General features: G+C 38.2%; 1 protein-coding gene across 3 annotated transcripts; it reads right to left on the bottom strand.

Annotated features, from left to right (window-relative positions):
• Window positions 1-10,799: 10,799 nt before the first annotated feature.
• LOC110731542 (coiled-coil domain-containing protein 94 homolog) lies at window positions 10,800-19,011 on the bottom strand. 3 transcript variants are annotated; one of them, XM_021911400.1, is made up of 9 exons: window positions 18,849-19,011; window positions 18,324-18,575; window positions 17,984-18,133; window positions 17,725-17,859; window positions 17,547-17,612; window positions 16,373-16,423; window positions 16,174-16,254; window positions 12,552-12,633; window positions 10,800-11,249 (listed from the first exon to the last, which is right to left on the bottom strand). In XM_021911400.1, exons 2-9 carry the CDS (start codon window positions 18,519-18,521, stop codon window positions 11,074-11,076), a joined length of 939 nt encoding a protein of 312 aa, XP_021767092.1. In that variant the 5' UTR covers window positions 18,522-18,575; window positions 18,849-19,011; the 3' UTR covers window positions 10,800-11,073. The 3 variants fall into 3 exon arrangements, with proteins under 3 accessions (XP_021767092.1, XP_021767100.1, XP_021767109.1); XM_021911408.1 differs by having other exon boundaries at window positions 10,800-11,246; XM_021911417.1 differs by lacking the exon at window positions 10,800-11,249 and adding an exon at window positions 12,125-12,455.
• Window positions 19,012-20,302: the final 1,291 nt, after the last annotated feature.

Here is a 20,302-nt window from a genome sequence, read left to right as displayed (position 1 = left end):
TGGTGGCTGGATAGGGTGGTTGGGGTGGTGCTGGGTTTTTTTTTTATTTTTTTTATGCTGTTTCCGACGGAATTTCCGTCGGAAGTTTCCGGCGGATTTATACCCCGTCGGAAATTTTCGACGGACTTTCCGATGGCCGGAACTCCTCTTCCGATGAGCTAATTCCGTCGGAAAATATTGTTCCGACAGAAAAGGCCGTTTTTCCTACAAATAGTTTTATGACAACCTGTTCCGACGGAATTTCAGTCGGAAACGGGTTTTTCGACGGAATTCAGGGTGTTTCTGATGGAAAATTTTCGTCCGAAATGACCTGTTTTCTAGTAGTGTAATGTTCCGACAGAGTATTCCGTCGGAAACTTCCGATGGGTTTTAGGGGGAAGTTTAATGTTCCGACGGAATATTCCGTTGGAAAGCCTATATTTTCCTACGGATATATATTCCGTCGGAAATTTCCTACGGAATACCTATTAAATAAAAATCCATCGGAAATTCTGATTTTTCCGACGGAAATACGTGTCCGTCGAAAACTGTCCGTCGGAAATCGACCTAATTCTAGTAGTGTATTCTGGACCTTAACTATCAGCTTAATTTAAGCTTTTGGTTAATTTAGTCCTTTAACAATCTGCTATAGTTTTCTTGTAAGGAAAATAATAAAAGAAATAAAAAATATTGCTATATAGTGTGGTTTTCCATGAAAGTATATTTCTATATAAAAAAAAGGAAAAAAAACATTTTTCATTAAAAATGTACTACGTTAAATAAATCAATAACTATATACTAAAAGACACACCAATAATGACACGTGTCATTTTTTGGTGTGTCCTTAATTTAATTATTTAAGAAAAACAATTTTAAAAAGATCTTTTACTCACATAATAACTATCTTCAATTCGTTAATATAATAATCATTTAAAATAAAAGATTTAATATACTCCGTATATTTTAATATACAATAATGACAATTATAAATAAAAAGGTACTTTGTGATAAGATTTTAGACATATTCTATGACATGTTATACTATAAGAAATATATTATTATTGATATGATTTTTTTCCCCTATATATTCTAAATTTACAAAACTTAAAAAATCCTTATACTTCGTATGAAAAAATATAGTAGATCTATATTAGAAAAATATCACATAGATTGGGAAAGTAGTACATCTTATATTAATAAAAGTTTGGAAATTATAAATATTTTATTTATTAAGGTATTTTTAGATTAATATTGTTTTTACTGCAATATTAATCCTTTCCATGAGTTTGCTATATGGATATAAATAAATTTTGTATTAAACAATTGTCGAAAATAAGCAAAGTTTTAGTCGGTTAGATCAATAATCAAACCTTTTGATTATTCTTTAAATAATCCAACCTGAGCTACGGAGTACATTACAATAGAATTATTGTCGTCGATAATATAGCTAATGTATGAGGAATTTAGGATATTACTTTTTTTTTTTTGTCTGAGTCAACTTCTTTTATTTACTGTGTTAAATAACCTTTGAAATATGAAGATTATACTCCCTCTATTTTTTATAAATGTTCGAAAACTATGCATTGATAAGATTATAACAAACGTTGGTTAATGTGATGTATGTAAATTATGCAAAAGTCAAATCAAGAAAAGTGACAGAGATTCTTATATTTACTTGGGTGTAATGTGTACTCAAGATTATGTTTTGCGTATTTTGTAAAATATTGTTCATTTAATTATCAAATGGGCAAGAAATACTTTTGAACCAGAGTGTATATAATAATTTTCATAAAACTATAATTAGTGATTGATATAAGATGTTTTGTTAAGTCAAAATGATTAATGATATGATAACTTTAACAATAACCGTGCATGGCACGTGATCTAAACTAGTAGAGCCTCAATATGTGTAGTAAATAAAAATAGATTTAGCTAAAATTAATTTTAATGGTTAAAACTTGGTTTTTATTGATTCTTCATTGTGTAATTTTTAGTGAACTGCGAAATTCTTGTTACTAAATATTATTTAGTTTAAGTTGAATTAAATAAGGCTTAACCAAGCAACATCAAATGAAAAAATCAATGTAAATGGAACAAAGTGTGTGTAGGTATAAATCTTACCTTTCTTATACGAACTCCAATGTTATAAATACCAATTTCGGGCTTGTACTTTGAAAAAATTTCAACTATGGGTTCATGAACTGATAGAAGTGGACTCTCATACTTGACAGTTTTGTGTGAACCCAAAAAGTCCGGATGACATGCTGATTCCTTTAAATTTCCATATGCTTCATATCGACGTAAGTTGGTGCAAAAGCCGATGGAATATATAAAGCTCGGTTGTCTATCATAAGTTCTAAATGCATGTGTCCCGTGTACCTGTGTTAGATATTCACCACTATGCAGGATAATCTGTATCAAAACAAAATTTAAAACTGTTTAGTCAACAATTTAACAAAAAAATTACTAGATGGTTAGATGTACAATAAGTTATTATGCACCGGATCTATTCTAGACTTTACCAAAAAAATAAAATGTGCAGATGCTTACCCGATTGGAAGTCGTAGGGTAAGTATTAGTAATATCAGTGTAGCCTAACCGCTGATTGGTTAAATTGCCATTATGATCAGCTACTACAAAATTAATCCCGCTAGCCAATCCACTGTCATTGCGAACATAAATTATCACTTCTTTTACACTTTCTTTATCGTCAAGCACCAATTTCCAGTTTGGATCTCTGTTCAGACCATATGGCCCATGCGTTTCAATGTCCTGCGTAGTGCATAATCATGCGTATTAGACTAGCAACAAAAATTTAGGCCTGCACATATATGATTTAGTACTACTTGGCGGGTGATATGGATTTTATCTCACAATCATGAGTTTGTATGAACAATTTTCACTAGGGACACTTTGGGATTAAAAAGACTGCCATCCAACCGGATTGACATGTGAAAGGTTCAATTCCGATCCGATTAGAGCATCCTCTCCTTACCTACTTGAAAAATTAATAACTAACCTAAATAAATAGATTGCTCACCATTGTCAATATTCACGCCAAACTTTCATCAAAGGGGGTTGACTTTCTCCTGTAATCGCACATTTGCACCCTTTTAATTTTTGTTATACCTTCATGCTGCCTGTAATACTTACACGCATATTATGTATATATAATCTTTTGGGATTATTATAATCGGAAAATCCTTTTCTCAGATCTGGTTTAGGGGAGATGATAAATCATTCCCAAGTGGTGGGCGCCTTTGACAACTACCAAGTGACTACAGACTGGACATTACCGTTTTATGCAATCACGGTATTTGGTAATGCATAGACAACAGCTGATAGTATTAATTATTTTTCAATCGTATTAAATAATCAAATTAATAATCACTTAATAACGGAAAATTCCCTGTTTTTCCTAGTGAGAAACGAAATTTGTTTCTCAGGGAGGCATTTTCGTGAATAAATCAAAAACTTTTTTATTATTGTGGGCTCCACAATTGAATAAAGTTGAATAAAGTTGTTGGTTTATTTACAAAAATGTCATGTGAGAAACAAATTTTGTTTCTTACTATTAGAAACTGGGACATCCTCCTTAATAACTTTAAATGATACTACTAGTTATCGCTGCTCTACTACTTATTATTCAAAGTCAAATAACTCACCATGCTTCACAACAATAACATCTTCCTCCGTTTCTTAATACTTGTAACACAAATTTTTTTCACAATATTTAAGAAGAGTGAGCCTTATGTGATTAGTTACATCTTATCTTATTCAACATAGAAGTACCTCTACACATTAAACGTTTCCAATAGAAATGATATTCAAATTTTAGGGATACATTATGCTTTGTACTAATAATTACTACCAATGGAAAGAAAAAGAAAAAAAAATCAATTTACTACCAAAGATATGAAAGGGAAGGAGCTCCATTGTTACGAGTGTTTCGAGTGAAAACAATAGGTCCTTCGCCTGGATCTTTCTTGTGGGCTGAAGACTGAACTCGGCCCAAGTGATGACTGGGACGAGGGTTTCCTGCACAGCAAACACACGTAGACTGGTCTCGGGGGTTGTGCCGAGGAAGGCCCCTCCGATGCCAAAGTCAGTACAGTGTTTAGAAAGAGAAAGCTATGCAAGAGAGTTAGTGCTTGAGGCTTGAAGTGAATGAAATGAGAGAGAGGGAAGTCAAGACTTTTATACCTTGCTCAAATAGATAACTTGGGCCTTGAAGTCAAATGGGCTTGCCATGTTGACCGAGCCTTTGATTGACCTAGCATGTTTTTAGGAGAGTTGAACCTTCATTGGGCTTTGTAATTGAATCATTTGTGGACTGGCCAAATTGGAGTGAATTGGACCTAGACAACTTGCCCCCCAAACCCGGTTCGGAATGGTGACGAAGTGGGTTTTGACTTGAAAATTGGAGGGAAGTAAATGATTTAATTAGCATTTAAATTTTTGAGTTTATTGAGGTTATAATGGATGTTTGGAGTTAATGGAGGATGTGAATGGTTTAGTGGGCAGTTAATTAGAGAAGAAGACGAAAAGGTGGAGCATTGAAGTGGAGTTAGTTGGGGTTTTACTGGCGCGAATTCCCAAGATTCCCATTTCTGGAAGGTATTTAAGCCACTCGTCCCATTCTTTCTCCTTATTTCACTTTGCTAATTTCCAATTTCTTCTCGCTAATCTTCGCTGCTAAACCCTTTTCCTTTTTTCACTCATATTCTGCAACCTGAGGCTTGAAATTGAAATTTGTTGCTCCGAACTTATAGATCGGCAAATTCCGCATCTGACCAAGGTAATTTTCTTCAAATTTTCTTCGGTTTTCTTGCTTTTCCAAGTACCCCCTCTTTTTCCCTCTTTCGCGCAACCACCTTCGACAATGGCCGGCGACCGTGGAAATAAAAAGGTAGAAGCTGAGCCGAGTATCGAAGAGGAGGAGGAGGTTCCGCAGTTGGTTACGCAACGAAACCGCCCGTTGGCGATGATGCCTCCCCTTAGCGACCAGAACCTTAGGGTTAGGACTGGTGCTGTCGTCGCTTCTAGCGGCTCTACAATTAGTGTCGTTCCTTTGACGACTCTGCCGCCTTGGGCCTTGGGATCGGCTAGCACCTCCACCCGAAGCATGGCTTCAGCATCTAGGCCTCTGCCTCCCGAGAAAAGGGAATGTCTAGACCCGGTGGCGAATGCGGGCATCATGTCGTCTCCCTCTTATAGCTGGTGGATTAGAAACGACGCCAAGTTCTACTTTGCCGAGCAGATTGAGATTTGCTACAGAATTATGGAGGAAGATGGGTATTGGTGCCGAATACCCTTTTTGGATGAAAGGATTCATCACCCTCCGCCAGGTTACATTGGGGTTTACACCCGTCAGTTGCAGTACGAATTTTGGTTCCCACTTCATTCTGTTGTAACTTCGGTGCTAAATGAGTACAACATCTCGTCGTGCCAGCTAACCCCTGTGTGCATCCGAAGGCTGATGTCGTATCTTTGAGTGTGTTTGTTTTTTGGGCTTACGCCGAGCGTCAATTGCTTCCGTTGCACGCATAAGTTAGTCCCGAATGTTCAGGCCAACAAGCGCCATGGTCTTGGTTGGTGGCAGATTGAGGACGAAAAAGGCTACTTTTCGGTTTGGCCGAATGACACTTCGGACAAGGACTAGAGGGGTCAATGGATCTGGTAAGGGCGCCTTACGACGAAGAACACCCAAACTGCTTTGGTGCGCCGAGGAATCTGAGGCAGCCTGATCCCGAATTGGCCAATATTGGTCCTGACGTGTTCTCGGAATTGGACCAGAAGCAAATAGAACATTTCGGCCGGTCCACCGTGCGCGGGGCTGCTGGGCGAATGAAGACTGTCCCTACTACCTAGCTGCCCTGTTGCCATTACATCTTCCAAGAGAAGATGCTTGCTGTCGTCGGCCTCAGCCGAAGATACCAAGGCGGTAAGGAGCTCGGCTGAGGCCGAGGACTATTTTCTATTTTTTTGTTCTTCGATGTTTATTTGCTTTGCCGAAGCTAACTATTGTTTTGTCTTTTCAGTGTTGTACGAAGAGAACTCGAGCATCGATTACGAGGTGCTCGAGATCACTCAGGAGGAATCCGATCACCAATACTCCGAAAATAACAGATTTGAAGGATCGACCTCTTAGTTTGCACGAGAAGTGGTTTTAGATAGTCAGAGCGGCTGAGTATCAGCAACATAAACCTTGGTGGAAGAAGAGTGACCCCTTCTTTGTTCTGACTGCCAAGGAGCAAGCTGCTGCAGCTCGTGCCTCTGCTGCTGCTGGGACTTCTGCTCCTGTTGCCGAATGAGCTGAAACAGCTGCTCCAAGAGTTGAAGGAAGTGAAGACGAAGACGAGCGTCTGCTCAAAAATTCGATAAACTTTCAAACTTGACTGGTTTTTTTTTTTTTTTATTTTTTTTTTGTGTGTTTTTTTTGTACTTACATGGCTCCTTGCCCCCCATGTTCCTTCTTCTGCAGTCAGACGAGGAAGAAGAGAACGAGGACGAACTTGCTGAAACTGTCCAGAGTCATCCTCAGACGATGAAATGTCTGGGCCGAGGAAGAGGAGAGTTGTTATCAAGCCGGGGCAATTTCAAGTTGCTCCTGTTCCAGCAAAGAAGCCTCGGCTAGTGGAAGAGAAAATAGAAGAGACTAAGGAGAAAACTCCTCCTCCTCTAGAGACTCTCGCCGAAGAAAAAGTCCAGCAAAAAAAATCCTCCTCCTGAACCATTGGTCAGCGTTCAGCAGACTGAATCCAGAGAGAACACTACTAGAAATAGGTCGTTTTCCGACGGACGAAATTTCCGTCGAAAATTTTGAATTTTTTGACGGAATTTGAGTCTGTCAGAAAATTCCGCCGGAAAAGGTATGTTGCGACGGAAAATCCCTCGGAATTTCCGACGAATTTTTTTTCCCTCGAGAATTTACTGATTCCGACGGAATATTCCGTCGGAAGCAGTAAATTCCGAGGGAAAAAAATCCGTCGGAAAATAATAAATTTCTGACAGATTTAAAATCCGTCGGAAATTTCCGACGGATTTTAAACCATTTCCGACGGAATTAAATTTTTTTTTAAAAAAAAAAAAAAAAAAAACTTAACCCTAAATAAACGGTCCCCCTCCCCCAGCCCTATTCATTTCTCATTCCTCTCCTATTCTCTCTTTCCGCCTCTCTTCTGGTTCTCTCTCCTCTCTTCTTCTTTTTCTCTCTCCTCTCCTCTCTTCTGGTTCTCTCTCCTCTCTTCTTCTGGTTCTCTCTCCTCGTTCTTTCCCCTTCTCTTTTTCTCTAGTCGTCTCATTCTCCTTCTCTATCTTCTTCGATCTCCTCCTTCTCTCCTCTTCTTCGATCTCCTCGTTCTCTCCTCTTCTTTCCCCTTTTCTGACCACTTCAACGACGACAACAACCACACCACCGCGCAACGACAACGACAACGACGACACTAGTAGCAACGACACCATCGCAACGATAACAACGACACCAGCAGCAACGACAACAACAACAACATTGTAGATCTAGGTTTTTTTTTTTTTTTTTTTTTTTTAAAAAAAAAAAAACAATTCTGATTATAATTAATTTTTGATATAATTGTAATTTTTTTTATTAATTTCAGAAGATAATTGTATATTTATTTATTTTGTTCGATTTCAATTGTTTTTGTTAAATTTTTTTCAGATCTCTGAATTTATTTTGTGTGGGTGTTTTTTTTTATTTTGGGGCTTGTGGTTTCGGTGGTAGTGGGTTGTGGGTAAGGGATTTCGGGGTGGATCTGGGTTTGGTTTTTTCGATTTTTTGGTTTTTGTTTCGATTTGGTTTTTACGATTTGGGTGTTCTGGATTTTTTTGCGCTTTTTCGATTTGTTTTTTTTTTCGTTTTTTCTAGGTGGTTGGGTTAGGGGGATGGTTAGGTGGTCTGGGTGGGTGTGGTGGTGGTTTTTTCTGTGCAGGTGGGGTGGGTTCGGTTTGGTTAGGTGGGGTGGGTGAAGTACGGTGGTGTGGGTGGGTGTGGGTGGGGGTTTTTCTGGGCAGGTGGGGTGGGCTAGGGGTGGGGCTATTTTTTTTTTTTTTTTTTTTTTACAACGAAATTTTTTGTTGGAATATACCTCTTCCGACGAAATTTCCGTCGGAAACCTCTCCAACTCCGACGGAAATTTCCGTCAGAACATTGCGACGGAAATTTCCGTCAGAACATTGCGACGGAATTTCAATTAAAGTAAAAAAAAGCCGACATAAATAAATACGTCGGAAATTCCGTCGGAAAAGGTCGAATTTCCTACAAATGGCTTTGCGACAGACTGATTTCGACGGAATTCCGTCGGAAGACCATTTTTCGACGGAATTTCCGATGTTTCCGTCAGATTTTTTTTGTCCGTCGGAATCAAGCTGTTTTCTTGTAGTGGAAGACTCCTCCTCTGCGCTCCTCGTCCTCGCCTCGGGAAGGACTTTTCACTAATGATATTCAATGGGAAACTGATGCTCTTTTGCTCCATCAACCCGAGGACGATGTGAAGGTTCTGGGCGAGGAACTAGAGGATTTTGATGATGAGGGCTTGAAGAAGGATGCTGAGGCCGAGAAAGAAACCGAGGAAATGCCTTCACCTTCACCGAATCAGTCTTTCAAGACCTTCCAATCTGCTGACATGGGTTTCCCTTCAGCCCCTCTTCTCCATGTCTCTGATAGCACGAGGGAGATTCTCTGGTCGCACCGAGACTCGGCCGTGGACTTCTTCGACGACCTGTCAAGCAAATCTGAGTTGGAGAGGGCAAGGAATTGGTCCCTTCGAGCTACAACTGGGATAGCTGAGCCTTTTGTGAGGGTTCTAGATCCCTTTGTTGAAACTCAGAAGCTGCTGATGCAGGTAAGGCGTTTGACACTTACACATTTTACTTAAGCTTTTTTTTTTTTTACTTCGACTGACAGATTCTTTACCTCTACAGGCTATTCAAAGCCACGCCCTGGCTGTGGAGATGAACGAGGAGCTAAGGTTCAAAAAATATGACGCCGAAGCTCGAGCTGGTCTTGCTGAACTCAAGGCCAAAGCTGCTGAGGAAAAGCTGCTGCAGCGAGGTAAGCCTCGGAGACCATGGTCCAGAACTGGGAGAATTACATATTCCCTATTTTGGATGAGGGGTCCAAGTTGCTGAAGAAGTATGGGGCTGAGGACATCCCTGGCCTTGAATCTCAGATTAAGGAGATGCAGCAACGGCAAGAGGAAACTCAACGAATCATGGTTGAGGAGTTCAAACAAAGATCAATCGCTACCGGCGAGGAGTCGCTGAGAAGGCAGACTGAGCTGCAAAATGAGATTCAGCGGCTTTCGAACGAGCTGAACGCCAAACAGGTGGAGTCCTCCAAGTCTCGAGATGAGCTCAAGGAGGCTCAGGATTTACTGAATGCACAGAAGGAGGGGGTTGCCCAGACTCAGACCGAGCTTCGAGCTCAGAAGCTACTAGCAGTCCGAATCTACACCCAAGCCGAATATGACGAGGGTTATGAGAATGGATTCAATATGGCTCGGCGTCTGGCATTCCACGTTGATCCTAACATTGACTGGGATCAAGTGGAGGTCTGGGCTTCAGATGAAAAGGATGTTCACCTAACCACTACCAGTCAAGCTGAGATTGATTTCTTGACTCGCTAGGATGAAGCTGAGGCTCGAGAACGAGAAGAAGCTGAGAAGAAAGAGAAGGAAGCGGCTCAGAAGAAAGAACCTGAGAAAGCTCTTTCCCAGCTTGCCTCATCCGCTGCTGGTGCTGAAGCTTCAGGTGGCCAAGATGTCGTTGCTCCTCAGCCTGGTCCTGCGAGTGCTGAAGCATAGGAACTCGGGTAGTCGTCTACAGAGTCTTGCGGGTTAACTTGCTCTTAATTTTAGAATGTGTCGCATCTGTTTTTGCCTTTTGAACCCTTTTGCTTCAGCTTGTCTTAATGTACAAACTCTTTATTTAGTTTTTGAGTATTTGCACTTAGTTCGGCAGCTGCTTTTATCCGTCTTGTGGACGGCTGCCGATTAGTATTTGGTTTCTTAAGTTTCCTGAACTTGATTTGATTTGATGTAGCTCGGTGATCCGAGCATAATCTATTTGCTTTAGATGCACTGCTTTCTCTTCCACTTGCCTTGCCTTTTTTACTTAGTCTTGCGCTTTGCTCTCTTTGTTAATTTTGCGAGTGTAGGAAATATTTCAAACATCAACTTTGAGCCCCACTGTGATCATGCATTTAAGCATGGTGACGTCCAAAGGGAAGGAAACTAGAGATAAAAGAGTCGTCAACAAGTTTTAGGAACTTGTAAACTGTTCACGGGTATGAAGGTTACACCCTATTCACGATCACGGAGATTGCTAACTACATAGTGGTCCGGAATCATGACTAGATATTTGGGGATGATGGTACGAATCCAACCTAAAAGAGATTAAACCCGCCCTAAATCGACATCTACTTAATTCTTATAATAATCATGTGCACTTTCCGATCAACATACATCCAACAAGTTAGCCCTAAACCTGTTTAATCTACGTTGGTTTATTATTAATGCAAAAATAAATCTATTATTGGTGATCACTTGAATTAAAATCATATTAAACCTAAAATCAAAAATTATCTTATTAGGCGTGATTTCAAGTACAAATTCTCTTTAAACCTGCAAAAAGAACGTGATCAAGCAATAACAATGAATAATAAATAATCAAGCAATGTAATAATTATTAATTGACACAACAAATCATCATTATAACATCATAATGGATATAATCTCATCAAAACATGATTGATAGCAAGATCCTAGGCATGATACTAAACGGATTAATAACAAACCCTAACATGTCACTAAAAATCATAGTCAAATCTCACCATTGTCATCATCATGAATCCTTCGCACATAAAATATTGATTTAATAAGGGCCTCATTATCCTCTTTGTTCATCATCTTTTCCTTAACTTTATCCTTAATGCCTCAAGCATTGTACAATTTCTACCCAGCATTCAGCACAAGCTATCATAGATACAAGAAACAGCCAATTAAAATGAATTTGAAAGACAACTAGTTCTGAATCCGTAAAATACAGCAATCTAGTGCAAACTGTCCTAAGTTGTGCTTATTCACTGTCATCACTGTCATATTGACAAAGAGACTGGAGTACACCATTAGAGGTTGTGCTTTCATGCGATTTAGTATCTTCCTTTTTCAAAGGTTCTGTATTTAGTTTCTTCTTCACCAAGAATCTGACTGCTGAAGTCTGCAAGGTGGGTTGTTTACTATCTGAAGGTTCTGCTAAACACAAATGAAAAACAACTCAATCAGCACAGACATAGCTTCTAGAATGATTTATTGCTCAAAAAAAGTGGAACATGGTATCAGATAATGAAGTTCAAACTTCTTGCAGGCTGCTTCACATTCTTTTCTTTTTATTTATTTATTTCTTTATCTAATTTAAGACCGGAGGCCTGGGGTGTTGATATAACATGAAGCACTATGTTGGTTTCAGGTTATGACAACCACTTCGTATAATAACGTCAAACCAACAAGGCCTGTCCATTGGCAAACCTATATATCTTTTTCTGTTTTCCTAATCTGACATCATGATACTTCAAAAGATACACCATAATATACTTCCAGATCATTTAAGAATTCTTACCAACTAATCCACTCAGCATTATCCAGTTCATAACAATATAGTCCTATATTGTCCTGAAGAGGTGGACTTTCAAAACCCCTATATTGGCAAGATCAAGTTATATTATTGGGCTGTAAAAGTTATTCAATTTACTCTAAAATAATGGCTGCATACGATGACTTGTGAATGAGAGTCATGCAGATGACAGTAGAAATCACAATGATGAAATTCGATATACTACCTCCCTTTCGTATTATGTGCAACAAAAGCCTAAACACGGACTCCTAGATAAAATATATGTGTGTGTGTGTGTGTGTGTTAAATGGTGAGAGAAAGATATAGATGCATGTGATTAGGAGAGAGAGATAGAAATGACAAAGGAAAGAAAACATTCGTTGCACATAATGTGTAACATCCGTTTTTAGTAAAAGTTGCACATAAAATGAAATGAAGGTAGAAAAAAACTTATGTAACACAAATCAAAAAATATATGGATAGTGAATAAGTGTGAGAACCAGTGGAGAAATTAGAATGACTGAAATATAGAAAATTTAAAATAATAATAGTAATAAAAAATTATCTCTACAACTTAAAACAAAGCATTCTAGCTAAACGAGTGTTTCCTTCTTGGAATCAACAAAACCCGCTAAAATAAATCCATTGTGAATTCAGCACTGGTAATTTAGGAATCCTGAGGTTGTTAAATGGCATTGTGCTCTTACTTTATGACCCATTGTTTCCTTTTTGGCCAACAGAGTTTATTATACATTTGTGATCAATGCCATTTTGGGCTAAATCTTCCTTCCCATTTTGCCACACCTCTAAAAGCATAACATTCTGTTGCCTCAATTGCATTTCTTACACTGTATATCCAAAACATGAAGAGCAAAATAATCCTCCCTCTATTTGTGACAATTGCTGTTATTCAAAGAAGAGGATGAAGTAATAAAATACTATACCTTTGTTACTCGAATCTTCAGATATATTACTCTTTGTCAACACATCTGTAGGTTTACTAGCATCATCTGAAAGTTTTTGTCTCTGCATCACAATAGACAAAGAATCATGTCAATAGCCTGATTCTCACAAATCACAAGCATAGATCAAGTACACCGAGGTAGAGATAAAAGTTTAACATTCAAATAATTCATACTCTGGTAAGTCTGGTTTCCACATTAGCAGAGAACACTCTCACAACCTCTATAAAAAGAGGGGAGATTGGCAATTGTTAAAACAAAAAAGAAGCATTCTTAATCTTCTGGATTGATTGAAATTGGTCAGTTACCATCTCAGAAATACGTCCGCATGGGTATTTTTTGTATTTCAACACAAAACTCAAGAGCACAAAGATTTATTCTTAGGGCTTGTTTGTTTGACATAAAAAAACATGGGAAGTGAAACTTCCTAGAAATTGCAAGTTTCATGTGTTGTTTGGTTGACAAAAATTTGGTGAAATGGGAGAAGTGGAACTTCCTAGGAATTTTGAGTTCCAACAAAATGTAGGAACTTACTTACCTAACCCCTCCTAGGTAAGTGGAAATTCCCATGGGAAGTTACTTTCCTCATTGTTAACCAAACAATTTTAGGAAATTCCCATGAATTTGATGATAGGAAATTAATTCCCATGAATTTGCAATTCATGGGAAGTTCTAATTCCCATGTGAACCAAACAACACCTTAGTAAGCACAAAGATAAGATTATTAACCTAATCCCAAATAAGTCTAAACATTTTTATTCTTAGTTGGCACGCCTTCAAAAGGAATTGGTGACCATTGCATCTCATCAGTGAGGTGCACCCCTAGTTCACAACAATATCCAACCTTAGATCCTCTTTTCCCTTAATTCAGAAATCCTAATTTGTCAATGTAAACTCTTAGATTATGTGACTGTTGTAAACCTTGCACTTCTGCCTCTCACCACACACTTTGAGCATCGAATTTGAGGGCATACCTTGGAATTTTTGAAACTAAGTTTCCATTGAACAAGCTTCCGAACAGAAGAGCTGAAGGAGCTATATACAAACTAAAGCAGGATAACACCACAAACAAATACAGAAACCCCCACAACACAATACATAAAATAGATCACACAATAATCAGCAACAGAAATGATTTTCCCACAATCCCCTTCTAAGGTGAAATTGATGAATATATATAGAGTATCTATAACTATCAGATAGCTTAGCTTTCTGCTCCAACATTTATCCAAGCTTACACTATTGTGCTTATGAAACTAAACACTCAATACCATAGCTTCAGATAGCCCAATAATGTAACTTTAAATTACCAAACTATTTAAATTAGGATGCAATACTATTGAATTTAAATGTGAATGATCACAAGGAGCCCATTTGCTATTTAAATCAGTGAGATGCAATAACTCGACATAGAAATGTGAATGATCACAAGGAGCCCATTTACTATTTAAATTCAATAACCATAAGCATACTAATTCACACCAATGTCCCTATGCTCCAAGAATGAATTTCAGCACCGTACACAGGCTTCATTATTAGACAACTTAAAGTACTTGTACGCATGAGCAACATAATTTATTCAGTAGGGGTTTCAACCTGTGACCTTAGGTTCATTTGCTACCAATTGCAATTCTTACAGGTACGGATTACCAATTAAATAACTTGTTCTAATATAAGCAGGAAGTTGCAATGTAAGAAATAGATGTAGTGAGATGCTGACCTCAGAAATCCACAATTCCTCATCAAGCTATAGAACCAAAACTAATAAAATATTTGACAAACAATTATTGGAGCCAGCGTATTACATGTGAAGGGGCAGATAGCAGTGATAGCACACAATCAAGAACCAGAGATAGTACAACTGCAGTACTGAACCTTAGAGCTTATTATGTTCAAACTCGGAAATAGGTGTCACACTTGGTTGTGTGTGGATCTACAGTTGGACATGAAAGTTTCAAAAATAAAAGACAAGGATACATTTCTGTGTCCAAAATAATTGATATGGACTCCAGGAGATAGCAATTTATAAACTTTAACACTTAGGAGGAAAAACAAAGTATTTTCAATGTTAATGCTCTGTGCTTAACATTTAACATTACGTTCTCCTTTAAACAAAAACAAGATAAAATCCTTCTTATCTGAGAAATTTGTTAAGCTAATAAGAAATTACGCAAATTTAATTTTTCCAATCAAAGTCTGTAAATTGTAATAGAAAAGGAAAGTTAATTTAAAGGCCTACATGAGAAATTGTAGTAGCTTATCATAAGTTAAAGCGTACACAGCCTTTGTTTTAAAAGGCATGAAGCACACCAAGGTGCAAAAGTACTTGGACCCTAGGCACAAGGCGAAGGCGTGCACCTTTTGTAGGTGAGGAGCACTAAATTTATATACAAAACTATCAATTAATTTCTACTTCCTCAATGCTTTTTTTTTTTTTACTTGCAACACTTCTTATTTCACACTTGTCAATACATTATTTCAATCAATAATTAATTTGATTACCAATATGTATAAACTATAAATACATGATATTATAAAAGTATAAATCGAGACAAACTAACAAGATCCCACATGACTAAATTTATCCTAAACTATAAATCATTACAGCTAGTAAAAGTGGAGTATATGAATACTGCAAAAGTCAAAGTGTTGCAAGTAAAAAACGGAGGAAGTATTAAATTCTAAAAAAAGAATTATGACAAAAAGTAAAAGGGCCTGCAACAGCTAGGGTTCTTCGAATGGAATTGGGGGATATGGGGTTTCACTCTACTATAGTATTAAGGATTTAATCACTTAAGGTATATATGACCGTTGAAAAGTCACAAGGTAAATTATTTAAAAAAAAAAAAAAAATTCTTACACATCAGCTACTGATCTTACAACATATGGCGCAAAGGCAAAAAAGCCTTGCAGCCTTCAAAAAAGTGTATAGGCATGTGCCTTTTGTAGGTCATTGCACTTGGCAGAGCTAAGGTGCCAGCTCTCGTGCCTGACTACGCCTTGCGCCTAGGCAAGCTTCTATTCACCTTACCTACTTTGACCAAATGTAGTTATCTATACATAAGAAAAAATAGTCTTGTGGGAAATTGTTGAAATCGTCTCAATGGATAGTTTGTTGATTTTCAATTGTTATAATTTATATATATTGATAACTAAAGATATTATTGGTCAAAATTCTACATCGGCATATGGAGCACTTAAATAAAAAAAACAGAGGGAGTCGTACTCCCTCTAGTAAAGGCATTAATCTCTTGCTAATTAATTATTATCTATTAATTATTACCTTTCTTTTGGACCCACCATCTCCTTTTCACACCGACTTTTCCATCAAAATAAACATACAAATACCCCCACTAACTCCCATATCATCTAATTTTTTATTAAAATAACAATAGATAAGCAAAACCACAATATCTTCAATAACTACAGAATAGTACTTATTGAGCTAATGTGGCCAGAGGGAGTAGCACATAATTGTGTTTTGAAAGAAAGAGGCAAACACCGCAATGAGACATCAGTAAGGCCAGCTGAAAAGCATCAGCATCACAAAGAGACCACAGAATGGTTCTGTTTATACTATGACTGAAACTAAACCGCACTATACCTTCACGCTGTCATTTGCTATCTCATCATTGTCATCATCCCACTCTTCATCATCAATCCTTCGCACATACTGTTTGGGCCCCTGAAAAAGATGTTACACCAGAAAAAAAATAATGAAAATTTTAGTTACAAAATGAAAAAAGAACAGATATTAAAGGCCAAAGGATGAGGCATAGAGGATTATCAATTCCTATACTGACATTGAATATTGATTTGATAAGGGCCTCATCCTCTTCATCCAACTTCTTTTCCTGTAGCATAGTTCAACTAGGTCAGCTCACTACTTAACAAACAAGCGAAAGAAAGGGGGTTGTAACATCAACAGAGCAAGGTAAACATAGACAAAGCAATGCAGATACATATTTCCTAACCGATGAGCAAGTAAGCTTCAAGACAGATACAAATGACATAAACATGAACAAGATATACAAGTATCGTCAAACCTCCACAAGAATTAGTAACTTCTAAGTACTTTACAACTGGCTTCATCTCAGTTCAAGAATAAGCATGTATGCATTCATCATATAAATAAGTTCAATTAGCATATACACTGGTATGATTACGGTGCATTAACGAATGATTTATAACATGTTAAAACACTAGCAACTATAATACCATGGGTGAATCATGAAATAAATATATAGAATAGTGTTTTTTTTTCTTTTTTCTTTTTTTGGTGTTCCCACCCAGTTCACCCTTCGGGCTAATCCGGATTCGGGGCTCAGTTCGTATTTTTCTTTCTCTGATTGCCAATTTATTAGCTTATATTCTCTCTTCTCATGTGAATGCATAATTCCTATTTGGTTTTCCAGCACCTAAGCCCAAACAAGATCTTAAACTTTCTAATGAGTACAAATGAGGTGTAACCATAACCAATACGTGGTCAGTTAAGGGCAGGCAACATATATAGATTCATTTCTGATTGTATACCAAGAGGTCCATATGGCCAATACACACACGAGTACATGCTAATTTCCACATTTAAGCTGCCATCCAACGGTACAATCAACCGACATCAGCTCTGATTTGTTTCCGGTATCCACCACCAATATTAGAACTCGGAAACCTAATAGAAAAAGGATAGTAAATTTAGGAAACAGAATATACTAGTATATGCTTGCCTAATTTTACTGAAGTCTCTCTAAATACGAAGCTCCATCTTAAACCAATAAAACTTCTAATGCATTAACAGGAAAAGAATTCTAAATTAAATAGGTTGCACCCCTTATTTTGGAAGAGCCAGTGTATTTTGAGGAAAACCAAAAAATACAGCGTAATATCAATCAATTAATCAAACTTAAAACAAATAAATGCACACGATCCCCTGTACTTAGTATGATTAACCAAATCCAAAGCAACAGCATGTAATTATACCTTGTCCTCACCCGTGCGCTGCAAGGCCTCTAGCATTGCATCTACACTGACTGTTGCATGCCTTGACTGGAAAGAACACGGTAAAGATTAACATAAACAAACTTGAAACAGACATCTGCCGTAGAGAAAATACAATAAAACCAAATATTATATCCAAATTCTGACACAGGTAAGGTACCCTCATAGACTTCATTTCATCAAGAGTTGCCAGTATATCCATTTCCCGTTTTGAGTCCAAAGTTCTATTCTCTAAAGATTTCATTGCATCTCCCATTTCTTCAGAATCTCGTTTCATTTTCTCCTTCTCAATTTCCTGAAGCCAACAAAAATTACATATTCTAAATCAGAATCAAACAATACACATTCCAAAAACTCTCAGAACTCAAATATCATTTTACAAAGCTCAAGTAAAACAGTGGACATCTAGCATAACCCACCTCATCTTTATCCCGCCAAGGTTCGAAATTCCGTGTGGCACCCGCCTCAACCACATAATCTGAGTTTTGTGGGTCTGTCTTCATTGCCAGCTCGGCCGAACATTTTGTACATTTGAAGTAAAATCGGAAAACTTGGATGCCCAAATATGTCTGAATTGTTTAGAATGAAATTCCAAGTTAGAGAATCACATCTACTCTACTTGTAATGCAAATTATCATAAAATAAGCCATACCCATCAAATCAAACACCAACATAAACCTACAAGTAGCATGAAATTCAACTAAATCAACCAAACTCCAACACATAGCTTAGGTTTATAAATTGAAGGATATAGGATACCTCGCCGATGACATCTTCCTTCCTAGAATTGAACTTGGTTCCTTTATAGATGTAGTTACCACAAGTATTGCAGCGAATAGACATCGGCAACATCATTCGGACTTTGATTTGCTGATTCTTGGGCTGCCTACGCCTCGGAATTTTGGCGGGATCAAAATCAGGTGGATAGTATTTGTTTAACACCTTCCTTTCTCCCATCTTTCTCTACTCTCTTCAATTCAGTGTTCTACTTTGCCTTCTTCAATAAGAATTCTACCAAAAATTTAATAAGAAAATTTGTCAGCAACAATAAAGGGTAGTGCAATACATTAGCAAGCAAATTTGATTCAATTATCACATAATTTTAGGGATATGTGATTCAATTAAGGCTCGTAATTTCTGTTCTAGCAACATAATCACTGGTTATCATCTTTCATAATCTTAGTATTTAAAACTAAAAGTTCAGATTTTTGACAATTAAATTAGATGAAAGATGAACCCTAGATTGTGAAATTGATTTGATGATTACTAAAAGAAACAACTTACCTCAGAAGCTGCTGAGAACAAATATTTTGTGATGGAGAACGTCAAGTGCGTGTTGAGTGCGCTTCAATGGAGGAGGAGGAGATAGAGACGAGCAATTCAATGGATTGCAGCAATGAAGCCCCCGTTAATAAAAGTAAAAGGGTCGGGGCAAAAATGATGGGATTTGTTAAACATCGCCCGTATAAAGCCCACAAAATTCACTTGGTTTGCCAAAATTGCCCTTGACCTTAAAAAAAAACACTCACACTCTCATCACTCACACTCTCATCACTCACACTCTCATTGCTCATCTTCTTTCAACCTCTCTAAAAAAAAAAATTCAAATAACGGCAATGTCGAGGCGGCAAGGCAAGGAATTGGCGGCGGCGGCGGAGGGAAGGATGTCCCAAGGAGGAAAGGTACATTTTGTTTAAAAAAAAAAAAGGGAAAAACCGTCGTGAACGCGGTGGGCGCCCTGGCTGGACGCCCAGCCAGCGGTGGTGGCGCCAGATGCAGACGCCGCCACCAGTTGGCTGGCGCCTGGGCTGGACGCCACAGCCACGGTTGTGGCGTTTATTCTAGGCGCCGCAGCCGTGGCTGTGGCGTCCAGCCCAGGCGCCAGCCAACTGGTGGCGGCGTCTGCAGCTGGCGCCACCACCGCTGGCTGGGCGTCCAGCCAGGGCGCCCCCCCCCCATTTTTTTTTTTTTTTTTTGTAATATAATTTTGAATTGTTTTTATATTTTGTTGTTTATTTTTATAAATTTTTTCAATTTCGTTGTATTTTTTCTACGTTTATATTTTGTTTACAATTATTTGTATGTTTTTAGTTTATTTGATTTGCGATGATGATTATTTATCGTATAAATTTTTGTATGTTTATATATTTTAAAATTTTGTGTAGAATTCACTGGGTCGTCATGGTGCGGGGAAGAATATAGAGCTTCTTAGTAGAAGTTATTCAGTGGAGAGGTCGGGGCATAGACATGTCAGATCCCGTGGTATTTCGGCCTCAGTTCGTAGAGAACGGATCCACCGTCGGGATGAGGATGACGATGACGATGATGATGCTGAGGAGGGTGACCAGGAGGAGGAGCAGGAGGAGGGCGCAGATGAGGATGAGGATGTGGACGATGGCAGTGGACCGTATGATGATTACGGTCCATTCAGTCAGAGGGTTGATGACATGTACGAGACGCATATGGTGGAGGTGCGTAAGGGTAGGGGTGGTAGGTTTGTTAGTAGATCTGGCACATCATCTGCGTCCACTGTATCTGGGGCAATCAGGAAACGGTCGAGGGCCGGTAATGATTCTTGGGTTGTTAGGAGTGAGGTGCCCGGTGGGCCTGTTGACGGGAGTGTGATTCCTAGCTTTCTAGGACACATAGCTTCCCGTATTTGGGAGGACCAGGAGAGGCCTTCAGTTACGGGGTTGTTGAAATGTCATACCCGGGAAAAGACTTGTAGCTTTTTGCGT

The sequence above is a fragment of the Chenopodium quinoa genome, unplaced genomic scaffold (genome assembly GCF_001683475.1).
Source record: "Chenopodium quinoa cultivar QQ74 unplaced genomic scaffold, ASM168347v1, whole genome shotgun sequence".
NCBI lineage: Eukaryota > Viridiplantae > Streptophyta > Magnoliopsida > Caryophyllales > Amaranthaceae > Chenopodium > Chenopodium quinoa.
The sequence above is the reverse complement of the archived record's forward strand: the minus strand, read 5'-3'. Positions and strand labels throughout refer to the sequence as shown.